This window comes from Suncus etruscus, chromosome 17, assembly GCF_024139225.1.
Source record: "Suncus etruscus isolate mSunEtr1 chromosome 17, mSunEtr1.pri.cur, whole genome shotgun sequence".
NCBI classification, from domain to species: domain Eukaryota; kingdom Metazoa; phylum Chordata; class Mammalia; order Eulipotyphla; family Soricidae; genus Suncus; species Suncus etruscus.
The window spans coordinates 9,193,889-9,209,464 of NC_064864.1; the positions used below are offsets into that span (position 1 = coordinate 9,193,889).

General features: G+C 41.4%; 1 protein-coding gene and 1 non-coding gene across 11 annotated transcripts in view; both read left to right on the top strand.

Annotated features, from left to right (window-relative positions):
• The window catches only part of ANK3 (ankyrin 3), a 551,722-nt gene that overhangs the window by 504,857 nt on the left and 31,289 nt on the right, over nucleotides 1-15,576 (top strand). For 7 of the 10 annotated variants that reach the window (XM_049790516.1, XM_049790512.1, XM_049790515.1 and 4 more), the window contains 2 exons: nucleotides 2,065-9,855; nucleotides 10,505-10,579. In XM_049790516.1, coding sequence (XP_049646473.1) covers nucleotides 2,065-9,855; nucleotides 10,505-10,579 — 7,866 coding nt within the window. The remainder of the gene's footprint in view (nucleotides 1-2,064; nucleotides 9,856-10,504; nucleotides 10,580-15,576) is intronic. The other 3 variants (XM_049790520.1, XM_049790521.1, XM_049790519.1) reach the window with 2 other exon arrangements.
• LOC125995357 (U6 spliceosomal RNA) lies at nucleotides 12,550-12,653 on the top strand. The gene has a single exon (XR_007490896.1). It is a non-coding gene; the product is annotated as a U6 spliceosomal RNA (small nuclear RNA).

Consider the following 15,576-nt stretch of genomic DNA (forward strand, 5'->3'; position numbering starts at 1 on the left):
ACTTTGCCATTAATGTGGAAAATTTTTATTTTAGCTCTCTTGATACTATTGGACTGAGTTCAAAATCACCGAGTCAAAAGACTCCCCCCAAAATTCCATTTGCAATGTGATTAAGCCAAAAGAGTTCAGCACTATTAATATTGAAAATGATGGCTAGGGGGAATGAATGGGTGGATATTTTTTCCTTCATTCTTCCACTTTTCTTTAGAATGATATGTAAGCCTAGAAAAGAATATGTTCTGAATGTTTGAATTTAAATGTACACTAGGAATGAAAATCTTCACTCTTGTGGGAGTAGCTGCTAATCCAAGGACTGGATTATAGCAAGGCATGAACACAGCATGAAGAGGAGCATAAAAGATGAAGCAGATTCTCATTTCCTCTTCGCATGTCACTCTTATTCTGAACCATGCATTCTGGGAACGAGACTGTACTCGACTTTGTCATAGAACATTAGCCCTTGGCAGGCATTCCAAATCTCTGTGACCAGCTCGGTTTGTTTAGTAGAATCTTAGATGTAGCGAGGACTAAGTTTGTGTTTGTTCTTCCCCAACAACTTTGTTTACCTCATTTGTGTGCTTGTCCCATTGCCAGATGAATGCTTTAATTCACCTTCTTTCCTGGTGGCAGGTCTACCTCATGATTACTCCAGTATTTGGGGTATTCATGAGTCCCACAAATATTTTGGCAAAGGACCAGAATGGGCACCTTTGCTACTGAAATATCTAAACACACACACACATATATATGAAGCAATATACTATATGTCACTGTAGTTACTTAGATATGGGGTGTTAAAAATATGAGTGTGCTTCTAGATTTCCCCTCTGATACCTTTTGAGAATTAAAAGTCAAATAGATTGAAAAATAAATATATTTGAGATAAATGATCAACTTCTATCCATCATAATGAGAGCCAGAAATGGGGCTATGCTTAGATGCAAACCTATTTTTAATATGCAGTATTGTTTGGAGTCTCAAAAGGTACCAAGATTTCACATCACATGGAAAAAGTGTACTCTTCTTTTTAAATGCTTTTGTGAAAGTATTTTGAAGTTTATTATATTGTGCATAATATGGCATAAGAACTGTATTACTTCACTGGCTTGTTTGCCATGATATATTGTGCATGATAAGATGTTTTCAGTTGCTTTGCTTGCTTTTGGTAATCATGACCACATTTTCAGGTTTCTTTATCCCTTTGTGTGTATACACATGCATTTTAAGATCATCTCATGTTATATTATTTTCCTCACCAAAAGGAATAGACTGCATGGAACAAGATAAATGCAAACATTCCTTTTCTTTGTTTGTTTTTTTCTTTTCATTATTTGACTCAGAGAACTTCTTGCTCTTATTGGCTTTTTATGAGTGTAAAGCATAACTGAATTGTGCATGGAAGATACAAATTTAATATCCAGTGGCTTCACAGTTTGCACATCAGTTGCCTGTCACTTAAAACTTATTTTGAAATCTGCATGAAATAGGCTTGAGTGGTTTTCTAAAAAAAATAATAATTTTAGACATCTAATATATAGCTACACCAATCAGTATCATTCCAAGTAGGTGCAATCAATATCAACAAAAGGTTCAAGGAAGGGAACATTTAGAAATTACTAAAATGAGAGGTCGATGGTTGCACAAATCCAACATGGACCTAGACAGGCAAAACAGAATGACTACTGATATTTCAAAACCAGCACCTAAGAAAGTCAATAGGAAGTAAAGGAACAATTTCCCATTGTGATTATTTTTCTCATTGTTCTTTCCTTATGTTTTCTGTTTCTCATTGTTGGCATTTTCAGTTGCGATGTGCTTTCCTTGTCTTCCATCTCATATTGCTCTGTCTTTTAATTTCGTTTGGTTTTCTTTACTTTGGATCGGTTCCATAGAGAAGTTTTATTTCTCTCATTGTCCCCTTTGCCTCTTTCATTCTCATCATGCAAACAATTGTACTTGCTTTTGTAATATTTCAAAGTTTACTGACCAATTTTTTTCTCTGGTCTCTCTGTTTCTCAACCACTTTTGTTGATTTTTGTGTTTGATTTCATTTTCAAATTTAAGAAACAGTTGAACGAAGTGCAGGAGCAGCAAGATCCCTCCCCACCACTTACTCATACAAGCCATTCTTTTCTACTACAAGACCATACCAGTCCTGGACAACACCTCCGATGACAGTGCCCGGGCCAGCCAAGTCAGGCTTCACTTCCTTATCAAGTTCTTCCTCTAATACGCCATCAGCGTCGCCATTAAAATCAATATGGTCGGTTTCAACGCCTTCTCCAATCAAATCCACTCTAGGTGCATCAACCGCATCCTCAGTTAAGTCTGTTAGTGATGTGGCATCGCCGGTCAGATCCTTTCGGACAATTGCTTCGCCAATAAAAACAGTGGTGTCACAGTCTCCCTACAATATCCAAGTCTCCTCGGGTACCCTGGTTAGAGCTCCCACCATCACAGAGGCCTCGCCTTTAAAAGGGCTGGCATCCAATTCTACGTTTTCCACTCGAACCTCTCCTGTGACTACTGCCGGGTCTCTTTTGGAGAGGTCGTCCATTACTATGACACCTCCTGCCTCCCCCAAATCTAACATCAATATGTATTCCTCAAGTTTGCCATTTAAATCGATCATTACATCAGCAGCCCCGCTAATATCCTCGCCTTTAAAATCAGTGATGTCTCCGGCCAAGTCAGCAGTTGATGTGGTCTCCTCAGCTAAAGTGACAATGGCTTCTTCTCTCTCGTCCCCAGTGAAACAGATGCCTGGACATGCAGAGGTAGCTTTAGTCAATGGATCTATTTCTCCTCTGAAATACCCATCCTCTTCGGCATTAATTAATGGATGCAAAGCCACTGCCACGTTACAAGAAAAAATTTCTATAGCTACAAACTCTGTGAGCTCTGTCGTGAGCGCGGCCACTGACACGGTTGACAAAGTGTTTTCTACCACCACAACAACGCCATTTTCTCCACTCAGGTCCTACGTTTCTTCAGCACCATCAGCTTACCCGTCTCTAAGAACTCCTTCCGCAAGTGCACTCTACACATCCCTTGGGTCTTCTCTCTCTGCAACTACCTCATCTGTAACTTCATCGATAATAACAGTGCCAGTCTACTCTGTAGTCAATGTTTTGCCAGAACCAGCATTAAAGAAACTTCCAGACTCTAATTCACTTACAAAATCAGCGGCAGCCTTGCTGTCTCCCATTAAAACATTGACTACGGAGTCACGTCCTCAGCCCCATTTCCCTCGAACTTCCTCTCCAGTGAAGTCATCTCTGTTCCTCGCACCCTCAGCCCTTAAGTTGTCGACACCATCTTCTTTATCTTCCAGTCAAGAGATCTTAAAAGATGTTGCTGAGATGAAAGAGGACCTCATGCGAATGACTGCAATACTTCAGACAGATGTTCCTGAGGAGAAGCCATTCCAACCTGACCTTCCCAAAGAAGGGAGAATTGATGATGAGGAACCCTTCAAAATTGTTGAGAAAGTCAAGGAAGACTTGGTGAAAGTCAGCGAAATCCTTAAAAAAGATGTGTGTGTTGAAAATAAAGGACCACCCAAATCACCACAGAATGACAAAGGACACTCTCCGGAAGATGACTGGATCGAATTTAGTTCCGAAGAAATTAGAGAAGCGAGGCAACAGGCTGCTGCCAGTCATTCTCCATCTCTGCCTGAGAGAGTCCACATCAAGGCCAAAGCTGCCTCTGAAAAGGATTATAATCTGACCAAAGTTATTGATTATCTCACAAACGATATCGGGAGTAGTTCGCTGACAAACCTCAAGTACAAGTTTGAAGACGCCAAGAAGGATGGCGAAGAGAGACAGAAAAGAATTTTAAAACCAGCAATTGCGTTGCAAGAACACAAACTCAAAATGCCTCCAGCCTCCATGAGGCCTTCCACCTCTGAGAAAGAGTTGTGTAAAATGGCAGATTCCTTTTTTGGAACAGATACGATTTTAGAGTCCCCAGATGACTTTTCTCAGCATGACCAAGACAAAAGTCCCTTATCTGATAGTGGCTTTGAAACCAGAAGTGAGAAAACACCATCAGCCCCCCAAAGCGCTGAAAGCACTGGTCCTAAACCCCTGTTTCACGAAGTCCCCATCCCTCCTGTCATCACAGAAACAAGAACAGAAGTGGTTCATGTGATCAGGAGCTATGAACCCTCAGCTGGTGAGGCACCACCACCCCAACCAGAGGAACCAGTGTCACCCAAACCTTCACCAACGTTCATGGAAGTAGAACCAAAGCCCACCACTTCTAGTATTCGAGAGAAAGTCAAAGCTTTCCAGATGAAAGCCAGCAGCGAGGAAGATGACCACAGTCGCGTTCTGAGCAAAGGCATGCGTGTCAAAGAAGAGACTCACATAACCACGACCACCAGAATGGTTTATCATTCTCCTCCAGGCGAAGGGGCCTCTGAAAGAATTGAAGAAACCATGTCAGTTCATGATATTATGAAGGCCTTTCAGTCCGGGCGGGACCCCTCCAAGGAGCTGGCAGGTCTGTTTGAACATAAGTCGGCAGTTCCTCCAGAGGTTCCCAAGTCTGCTGCTGACACCTCAGCCCAGCAAGCAGAGAAGGACCACCAAATGAAACCCAAACTGGAGCGTATAATAGAAGTCCACATCGAAAAAGGTAACCAAGCTGAGCCCACTGAAGTCATTATTAGAGAAACCAAAAAGCATCCAGACAAAGAAATGTATGTGTATCAGAAAGACTTATCCCGGGGAGATATTAACCTAAAAGAGTTTCTGCCAGAAAAGCAGGATGCTTTTCCTTGTTCAGAGGAACAGGGTCAGCAAGAAGAAGAAGAACTGACTGCTGAAGAGTCACTTCCTTCTTATCTGGAGTCTTCCAGAGTAAACACTCCTGTGTCCCAAGAAGAAGATAGTCGCCCTAGTTCAGCTCAACTCATTTCTGATGACTCTTATAAAACACTGAAGCTTTTGAGTCAACACTCGATAGAGTACCATGACGATGAGTTGTCAGAACTAAGAGGGGAGTCTTACAGGTTTGCTGAGAAAATGCTCCTGTCAGAAAAGCTAGATGTGTCTCATTCCGATACTGAGGAATCGGTTACAGACCATGCAGGACCCCCTAGCTCAGAGTTACAGGGGTCTGATAAGCGGTCCAGAGAAAAAGTAGTCACTGCCCCCAAAAGAGAAATGCTCTCCAAAATCTATAAAGATGTGTCTGAAAATGGTGTAGGTAAAATGTCTAAGGATGAGCATTTTGATAAAGTGACAGTCTTGCACTATGCTGGCGATGTTGGTAGCCCCAAACATGCCATGTGGATGCGCTTTACTGAGGACAGATTAGACAGAGGTAGAGAGAAGTTGATTTACGAAGACAGGGTGGACAGGACTGTGAAGGAAGCCGAAGAAAAACTGACCGAAGTGTCACAGTTTTTTCGTGACAAAACAGAAAAGCTAAACGATGAACTGCAGTCCCCAGAGAAAAAGCCACGTGCCAGGAATGGCAAAGAACATTCTTCTCAAAGTTCTACCAGTAGCAGCCCCGAGAAGGTCCTGCTGACGGAATTGCTGGCATCCAACGATGAGTGGGTTAAGGCCAGGCAGCATGGTCGTGATGGACAAGGCTTCCCCAAAGCTGACGAGAGGAAAGCTTCTAGTCTGCCCAGCAGCCCAGAGAAAAAGATCCTTTCCCAACAGACTGAGGACAGGAAGTCCACGGAGGAAGTCAAAGGAAGTACAGCACAGAGCAAAGCAGCAGAAGGCCCCCAGTCTGGGTTTCAGCTCAAACAATCTAAGCTCAGTTCCATTAGATTAAAATTTGAACAAGGCGCACAGGCAAAAAGTAAGGACATACCTCAAGAAGACAAAAAGCCAGATGGCCAATCCAGGATCCCAGTTAAAAAAATCCAGGAGAGTAAGCTACCTATCTACCAAGTTTTTGCTAGAGAAAAACAGCAGAAGGCTGTAGATGAAAGCATGTCTGTACAAAAAGATTTTTTGGGATTAAAAGCTAAAGATGAACGGGCCCCAAGCAATGAAATTGTTGTAAATGATGCTGGCTCTGATGCTGTGAAAAAACCGAGAACTGAAATGTCAAGTAAAGTAATGCCTGATTATCTTTCTGAGCCACAGGCTAAAGACTTGGCATGTCATGTAACCTCGGATGTAGCAAATAAGGGAGCATGGGACAAAAAGGTTTTTAGAACATGGGAAAGTTTTGGAGCCACTAACAATAAGTCGCAGAAAGAAAAACTTTCTCATGTACTGGTGCATGATGTAAAAGAGAATCACATTGGTCGTCCTGAGAGTAAGCTTGTTGATCAAAGGAATGAGTTTATGTCTGTGACTGAGAGAGAAAACAAATTGTTAACCAATGGCTCTCTCTCAGAAATTAAGGAAATGACTGTAAAATCTCCTTCTAAAAAAGTCTTATACAGGGAATATGTTGTGAAAGAGGGGGAATGTCCAGGTGGCTCACTCGATCAACCTTCCAGGAGGAATGACAGCACAGCTGGGTCCCACATCCCAGTCAGAGTGGCAGAGGAAAGAACATTGTCTTCAAGCATCACCGATGGCTTTCCAGAGCAACCACCCTTTCCAAATCGTGAACGCTCCCAAAAGTTATCCCAGTCGAGTCTGAGTCAAGAGACAGTTGAGACGCAACACTTAAACTCCATAGAAGATGAAAAAGTTACCTACTCAGAAATTAGCAAAGTTTCCAAATATCAGAATTTTGTAGGCCTGTGCCCACCTCGAGATGAAACCGAATCCTCTCCTACCAAATCTCCTGATTCCTTAGACTTTAGCCCAGGAAAAGAGTCCCCCTCTAGTGATGTGTTCGAACACAGTCCCATGGACGGATTGGAAAAAGTGGCACCACTAGCTCAGTCAGAAGGAGGGAAAGAAATCAAAACTTTACCGGTTTATGTCAGTTTTGTACAAGTGGGAAAGCAGTATGAGAAGGAGATCCAACAAGGAAGTGTAAAAAAAATCATAAGTCAGGAATGTAAGACAGTACAAGAGACCAGGGGAACTTTCTATACAAGTAGACAGCAAAAACAACCTCCTTCTCCCCAGGGGAGTCCTGAGGATGATACACTAGAGCAAGTCTCTTTTCTAGATAGCTCTGGGAAAAGTCCTCTAACCCCAGAAACACCCAGTTCAGAGGAAGTGAGTTATGAATTTACGTCTAAGACACCTGACTCACTCATAGCTTATATACCAGGAAAACCCAGCCCAATTCCTGAGGTTTCCGAGGAATCTGAGGAGGAAGAGCAGGCTAAGTCGGCCTCCTTGAAGCAGACGACAGTGGAGGAAACCACAGTAAAGCATGAAATGCCCAACAATGTGAGCAAGGACTCGAACCAGAGACCTAAAAGTAACAGAGTTGCCTATATTGAATTTCCCCCTCCGCCACCCCTGGATCCAGATCAGATGGACTCAGATAAGAAACACCATTATCTCCAGGAAAGAGAAGTGGATATGATCGAAGTTAATCTGCAAGACGAGCATGACAAGTATCAGTTGGCTGAACCGGTCATCAGAGTTCAGCCACCTTCACCAGTTCCTCCTGGAGCGGATATCAGTGATTCTAGTGACGATGAATCTATTTATCAACCGGTGCCAGTTAAAAAATATACCTTCAAGTTAAAGGAAGATGAGGAGCACAAAGAAATACCCAAATCCAAAGCTCCTGCTGAAAAGATTTCCAACCAGAAAGAAGTAGAAAAGAATGGATCAGGAAAAGATCATGAGGTTGGCCTTGGCCTTGATTCACCTCAGAATGAACCAACCCAGAATGGGAACAATGACCAGTCCATCACAGAGTGCTCCATTGCTACCACAGCAGAGTTTTCTCATGACACAGATGCCACGGAGATTGACTCCTTGGATGGCTATGACCTGCAAGATGAAGACGATGGTTTGACAGAGAGTGACTCAAAACTCCCCAGTCAAACCATGGAACTCAAGAAAGATGTCTGGAACACAGAGGGCATTCTAAAGCCAGCTGATCGTTCTTTTAGCCAAAGTAAGCTTGAAGTTATCGAGGAGGAAGGAAGGGTGGGACCAGATGAAGAAAAACCACCTTCGAAAAGTGCTTCATCTGAAAAGACTATTGATAAGACTGAGCAGAAGTCAGGGGCCCAGTTTTTCACCTTGGAAGGCAGACATCCCGACAGATCGGTGTTTCCTGACACTTACTTCAGTTACAAAGTCGATGAAGAATTTGCCACTCCTTTCAAAACAGTAGCTACCAAAGGTCTAGATTTTGACCCTTGGTCAAGTAACCGAGGGGATGATGACGTTTTTGACAGTAAATCTCGGGAGGATGAAACCAAGCCCTTTGGTCTGGCAGTGGAAGACCGCTCTCCAGCTACAACCCCCGATACAACGCCAGCCCGAACGCCAACCGATGAAAGTACCCCAACTAGTGAGCCTAACCCCTTCCCATTTCATGAAGGAAAAATGTTTGAGATGACTCGCAGTGGTGCAATTGACATGAGCAAGAGGGATTTTGTGGAAGAGAGGCTCCAATTTTTTCAGATTGGTGAGCATACTTCTGAAGGGAAGTCAGGGGACCAGGGGGAAGGGGATAAAAGTATGGTCACTGCCACACCACAGCCACAGTCAGGGGACACCACTGTAGAAACCAATCTAGAGAGGAATGTAGAGGCACCTACAGTCGAACCTAACCCCAGCATCCCAACCAGCGGAGAGAGTCAGGAAGGAACCTCCAGTAGCGGCTCTCAGGAGAAGCCATCAGCCGCCACTAACACCTCTAAAGTTGACCCCAAATTGCGCACGCCTATAAAAATGGGAATCTCTGCATCCACCATGACCATGAAGAAAGAAGGCCCTGGCGAAGTAACAGATAAGATAGAAGCTGTGATGACCAGTTGTCAGGGAGTAGAGAATGAAACGCTAACCATGATTGCAAACACAGCCAATAGCCAGGTGGGCATTAGGCCCCAGGAAACACACGATTTTCAAAGAGATAACTTTAATAACAACAACAATTTGGATCCTTCCACCATACAGACAGATAACATTACAAGTAATGTAGTCCTGACAGAACATTCTGCACCCACTCGTGCCACAGAGAAAGCTAATCCAGTGAGAAGCTCCTCAGGAAAAACAGGGGTACCACAAGGACACTATCCAAGAGATAAGCAGAAAGTTTTTGGAGAGCAGCCAAAGACTAAGGAAGCCATAGGGAGTAGGCGAAAATCCAAACTTCCCATAAAGGCCATTTCACCAAAAGATACCCTTTCTCCAAATCACATGTCCAACATGAAAGTGAGTAAAATGAAGCAGGTTAGTCAATCCGAGAAAGCCAAAACCCTGTCTACGTCACGCGTAGAGGTGAAGTCTAGAATTCCCATCAAAAACACACACAGGGATCCCATGCTATCAGGGAGAAAAACATGTGTCACACAAAAGCCAGGGCAGCCAGAGAGAGGCAGAGCCAAGCAAGTTCCCTCCAAGTTGCCAGTAAAGGTAAGATCCACCTGTGTCACCTCCACCACCACCACCACCACCACCACCACCACTTCTACCACCAGCACAGTGAAAGTTAGAAAAAGTCAGCTTAAAGAAGTATGTAAACATTCCATTGAATATTTTAAGGGAATTAGTGGTGAGACCTTAAAGCTTGTGGAGCGCTTCTCTGAAGAAGACAGAAAGATGCAGTCGGAGTTGTCTGATGAGGAAGACAGTACCTCCAGAAACACGTCGGTGTCCGAGACTTCCCGGGGTGGCCAGCCTTCAGTTACCACGAAGTCTGCTAGAGATAAGAAAACAGAGGCAGCATCCATAAAATCAAAGAGTGAAAAGGCCGGCAGTGAGAGAAGGAGCAGTAGGAGGACTGGTGAGAATGAAGGCAGTCAGGTTTCTTGAGCACTCTTTGCTCACCTGGAGAACAAGCCTAGTTTGTAAACACTTTCCAACTCGTAGATGCTAGTGCATGACCTGTTGTGATTGCTTGTGAAGTGACCGACTCGTAGTGTCTCATTCTGTCATTGTCATCTCTCTGTCCGTGCTGTCTGTGTGTCCTTCTTTCCTCCCTTGAACCATGCTACACCGGTAGAAAGGTAGGGAAGCATGCGGGAGAGACTGGTGTCCTTGGAGATGAGTAGTACATTTTTTTTCCTTCTTCTAATGTTTCGTGAAAAATGATTCTGTCCAAAGTTTGATAAGCTCAGCTCTCAAAAAATCCCATCCTGGTGTTTTTATTTTTCACCAACACAACGATTCTGTAACTGTTGTCGACTAGCTAGTCTGTCAGCATGTTCGATTCCATTACATTGGACATTCATGTAGTCTCACATCTGACCTGATTAGAGGTGAAAATCCAGTGAATCATGTGGACATAGAAGTGTTCATGTAGGCAATTAGGACACATTTCAGTGTACAGTGTTAGCACTAGTCTCTGTAAAAATCCGAGTAATGCGAAAAGCAATTTTCCGGTATCCTCCCTGTCCTGATGATTATTTTAATTAAGAAATTGTAAATCGTAGGTCCACAGAGTCCGTGTGAGCGAACAGATATCAGGATGGCAATAGTAGCTGATCACCTGGGACTGAGTTGGACAGGTAAGTTTATACACTACTCATAAGACCGTTTCACTCATATGTGGCTCACTATTAAAAAAAAAAAAAAACTAGGGACCAAGTGAAAAATTTATCACATATAGTTCTTTCAACCCAGAAATAATTTCTGACATCTCTTGCATAGAGTTTTTCAAAGCCTTCTCTCATTACACACACACAGAATAGAAATGGAAATGTTTAATTCGAAACACATTTTCACAATGCCATTTCTGGAAAGATAAAATTTCACGTAAGGACACATTTCTAGCAGGAAGGGAAATACAACTAAGGATAGAGCTTTCAAATAATTCAGCAATCTAAAAGTTTATGCCCTTAGAGAAAATGTATTAAACTGAGTAATTCATGCCCAGGTTCCACATGTTAAACATTAGAGTCTTATCATTTTTATGATACAGTCATATTATCTGTCACCTATTTATGTGACAATTTTACATAAAAGGAAATCTAGTATCACATTGATAATGGAAAATAAGGATAAGTTCAATAAGAACATAATGCAAGAAAATGAAATACATATTCCAATAAGTATATAAAGCAAGAAAACAAAAAACAGAAGGTTCCCTTTTTAAATTAAAAAAATCTTATTTTGGGAGTTTAAATGATAGTACAGTGAGTAGGGTATTTGCCTTGCCAACATGGGTCCAATCATCGGCATCCCATATGGACCCCTGAGCACCACCAGGAGTAATTCCTGAGTGCAGAGACAGAAGTAACTCTTGACCATTGCAAAGTATAGCCCAGACCCCACATAAGTTTATTTTAGTTTTGTGACAATGTTTGAGGGACCCATGGCAGTGTGAAAATCATCCGGTGCTCCAGGGGTCAGAAAGATAGATAGTTGGGGAGATTTGCCTTGCATATGGCTGGCCCTGATCCTGAGCACAAAACCAGGAATATTCCATAAGTACATATGGCTGTGCCCCACCCCTTTCAAAAAACAAACAACATCAAAACAACTAAACCAGAGACCAGAGAGATAGCACAGTAGTAGGGTATTTGCCTTACACACAGCAGATCCAGGACTGACAATGGTTCAAATCTTGGCATCCCATGTGGTTCCCCTAAGCGAGGAGTGATTTCTAAGCACATAGCCAGGAGTGACCCCTGAGTGTCACCAGGTGTGGCCCAAAAACAAAACAAAACAAAATTAAAAAAATCTGGAAGGACTTCTCAAGTATATTAGAAGGCATCTGCCCGTCTACACCTACTATCTGCCAACCAGGTCTTTGGTTCAATAAGACCTTGGTGGTGCTAGTATCTGGGCCATATCTGGTAGAGCTCTGGGGCTTTGGGGCCTATAACCTGTGATCCTCAGAAAGCCAGAACTGATGCTGGGAATCAAACCTAGCTTGGCCACATATACAGCATATACCTTAAGCCCTGTACTATCTCCCTGGCCCAGAGTGCAGCAGCGGCCAACCTGTATTCAATTCCCAGCTCCCATTATGGTCTCCAAGCCCTACAGGAATGATCCCTGAGCATAGGGCCAGGAATAAACTCTGGGTGTGGCCAGAAAACAGTAAATACATAAAAATAGAATAATGTTACCTGAATCCTCCAGATCTTTCTCCATGTGAGTCAGATAAATTTCTCCTTTTTCTGTTGTGCCATGGATTGCACCTACAGCCAATCTAGATTAGGTTATATTAAACCTATAGCCAATATAAAGGCTATAGTCAAATTTAAGATCTTATAGATATTTTTCTTTAGTTTAGAAGGTAGTAATTGATCATTATTAAAATGGGTCACGAAAATCGTTTTGTTTTATTTAGGGGCTATACCAAGTGATGTGACTGACTTCCACATGCAAAGCATGTGTCCCAATACTTTGAAAATAATATTTTTAAGTTATTGTCATCTCTCAAATTATCCTGCATATCATCAGCAATATACATCCCATCCTTGGGGTAACCATTCTTTAGGGAGAATACAAAACAAAATTATGACAGGTTGTATTCGCTTCGGCAGCACATATACTAAAATTGGAACGATACAGAGATTAGCATGGCCCCTGCGCAAGGATGACACTCAAATTCGTGAAGCATTCCATATTTTTCAGCAATAAATTTAAAAAAACAATTATGACAGGTTTTCTCCTCTGAATACCCTAAATTCTGCACACCTCCTCCACTTATTTAAATAAGTGTCTGACATTCAGACATTGCTAATGATCAAGAGCATGAAGAAACTTTCAAATAAAGCAATTAGCCTGAGTAAACCTTTGCATACTGTTGGAAATAGAATTTCATTTTGCATAAATATTTGCTAATAATATTAACACTAAAATTTTTAATCCTAAAAGATTGGGACAAATGTTGATTTTATGGTATTACATGCCCCTTAAATTATTTTCCCAAGCAGACCCAGTCTTTGTCAAAGTAAATTTTTTAAACTGTGACATAATAACCAGATATAAAGTTTTAAAAGTAAAATTTCTTTGTGACAGTGTATTTTTGCACTTTGCTGAGTCTCCAAAAAAGGGCTAACTACGTTACTGTCTGTTAAAATACCAAGAGTTGAAGAATTTAAACAACTTTTTAAAAATTTAGATTGCTATATATTCACTGAACGTTACTAGAAAAATTAGAATTACACATTACAAGAATGATTTGTGTTTCTCAGAATCACTGTTGCTATCTAAGTGTATTTTTATTTTTGTTGCTGGTTTTAGGGCCACATCTGGCAGCGCTCAGTGGTTTTTCCTGGCTCTATGCTCAGAAACTGCTCCTGGCAGACTCGGGGGCTATATGGGGTGCCAGGGTCAGTCGAACCTGGGTCAGTCCCAGTCGGCTGTGTGCAAGGCAAATGCCCTACCACTGTGCTATTTTCCAGTCCTTTGTGTATTTTGAATTTTTATAAAATGCTTTAAGCAGTGGTCCTCAAACTATGGCCCGCGGGCCACATATTGTATTTGTATCTGTTTTGTTTCTTCATTGCAAAATAAGATATATGCAGTGTGCATAAGAATTCGTTCATAAGTTTTGTGTTTACTATAGTCAGACCTTCCAATGGTCTGTGAACTGGCCCCCTGTTTAAAAAGTTTGAGGGCCCCTGCTTTAAGGAGTTATTTACACAATATAATTTTTTGCTTTATTATATTTAATCCCATGACTGCAAAATTGGACATCTTTAATTTTTATTTTAGTGGGTAAAAAATAAACAAAGGGACTAGAGCAGGTAAGGTGCTTGCTGTGCATAATATCAGCCAAACTGGATTTGATCTCCATTTTCCCATATGGTCTCCCAAGACCTACCAGGAGTATAATTTCTGAGTATAGATAGAACCAGTAATAAGCCATGAGCTTACGCAAGTTGTCACTTCCCCACTTTGACACAATAGAAACCAGTAGATAACTTTTAAGAGTCAGGAAATCAAAAATCAAACTAAATAAATAAGTAAATAAGAAATTTAGGGACCGGAGCAGTGGCTCAGCAGTAGGACATTTGCCTTGCATGCTCTAACCTAGGATAGACCGCAATTTGATCCCCCAGCATCCCATATGGTCACCTGAGCCTTCCAGGAGCAATTTCTGAGTATAGAGCCAGGAGTAACCCCTGAGCATCACTGGGTGTGGCCCCAAAACCAAAATAAATAAAAAATAAACAAACAAACAAAAGAGTCAGGAAATCAAGCATTTTGTTTTTACATAGAGAAAAAATGAGCCAGAGAGATAGCATGGAGATAGGGCATTTGCCTTGCATGCAGAAGGACGGTGGTTTGAATCCCAGCTTCCCATATGGTCCCCCAAGCCAGCCAGGAGCGATTTTTGAGCATGAAGCCAGGAGTAACCCCTGAGCGCTGCTGGGTGTGACCCAAAAACAAAACAAACAAAAGAACAAACAAAACCTTTAAATAGAGAAAAAAAGTGTCAGTTTATCAGTTGTTCCATAAAGATCTGGTTTCATTTATCCACCATGATACACAATGAATTTCAAACTTAGATACTTTAATCACAATGATTTCAAACTCTACTGCATTATATTAATTCTATCTTTCAACATGTGGATTGTTTTTAACATTTTAATAGTGCCCACAGTATCAATGATGCATTTATATCAATATATGCAAATCACTTCTAGAACCCTGTGTATCATCCTGATTTTTAGCAAAAAAAATCCATTAGTCTAAGAATCTTTATAAGCCTTTGAACAAACTGGGGAAAAAATATATATATATATGGTTTTGGGGATGTACCTGCCATCGCTCAGGAGTTACTCCTGGCTCAGCACTCAAAAATCACTCCTGACAGGCTCAGGGGACCATAGGGATGCCAGGGATTGAAACCCTGTCAGCCACGTGTAAGGCAAAATACCCTACTTGCTGTGCTATCGCTCCAGCTCCTGAAAATATTTCTTAGCAAGATCAAATCTTGATCAATTTCTTTTCCTAAGAAAGAACTTTCCCCCATTACTTATAATCCTTTAAAATAATGCATGATAAGTTATCTTAACTGTATAAAAACTATGCAATGAAAAGTTAGTTTCCTTATCATCTGGAACTCCTATATTTTTCCTTCCAAAGACTAATATTCTATTCATTTATATTTACAAAGACAATGTATACATACAGAATTGAGGATATAGGTGTGTGTATCTAGATGGACAGAAAGTTAACCACCACCTCTTCAATTATGAATGGCCTGGAATAATCATTTATCCTCCCACAGGGTATCCCTAAAACCTGAAGGCAACTACAATGGAATGTTATGAGTAAAATGTATACTTTAATAAAGAGTGGCAAGGGGAAACGTACAAATATGGCACAGGCTATACAGCATCTATTCTGCTGTATTTATGAATTTTAGGTCTCTACCTAGTAATGGAATTTGTTCAACCCACAACAAATAATTTGGCTGAATTAAAAGAATACATCAATATCTTTGTACAAGTTAGTAATCTTCATAACTAAATAATTAGACGAGTTAAGCCACAGCCTAAATTAGATCACCAATGTTCTGTAAGCTCAAGTATGTAAAGAC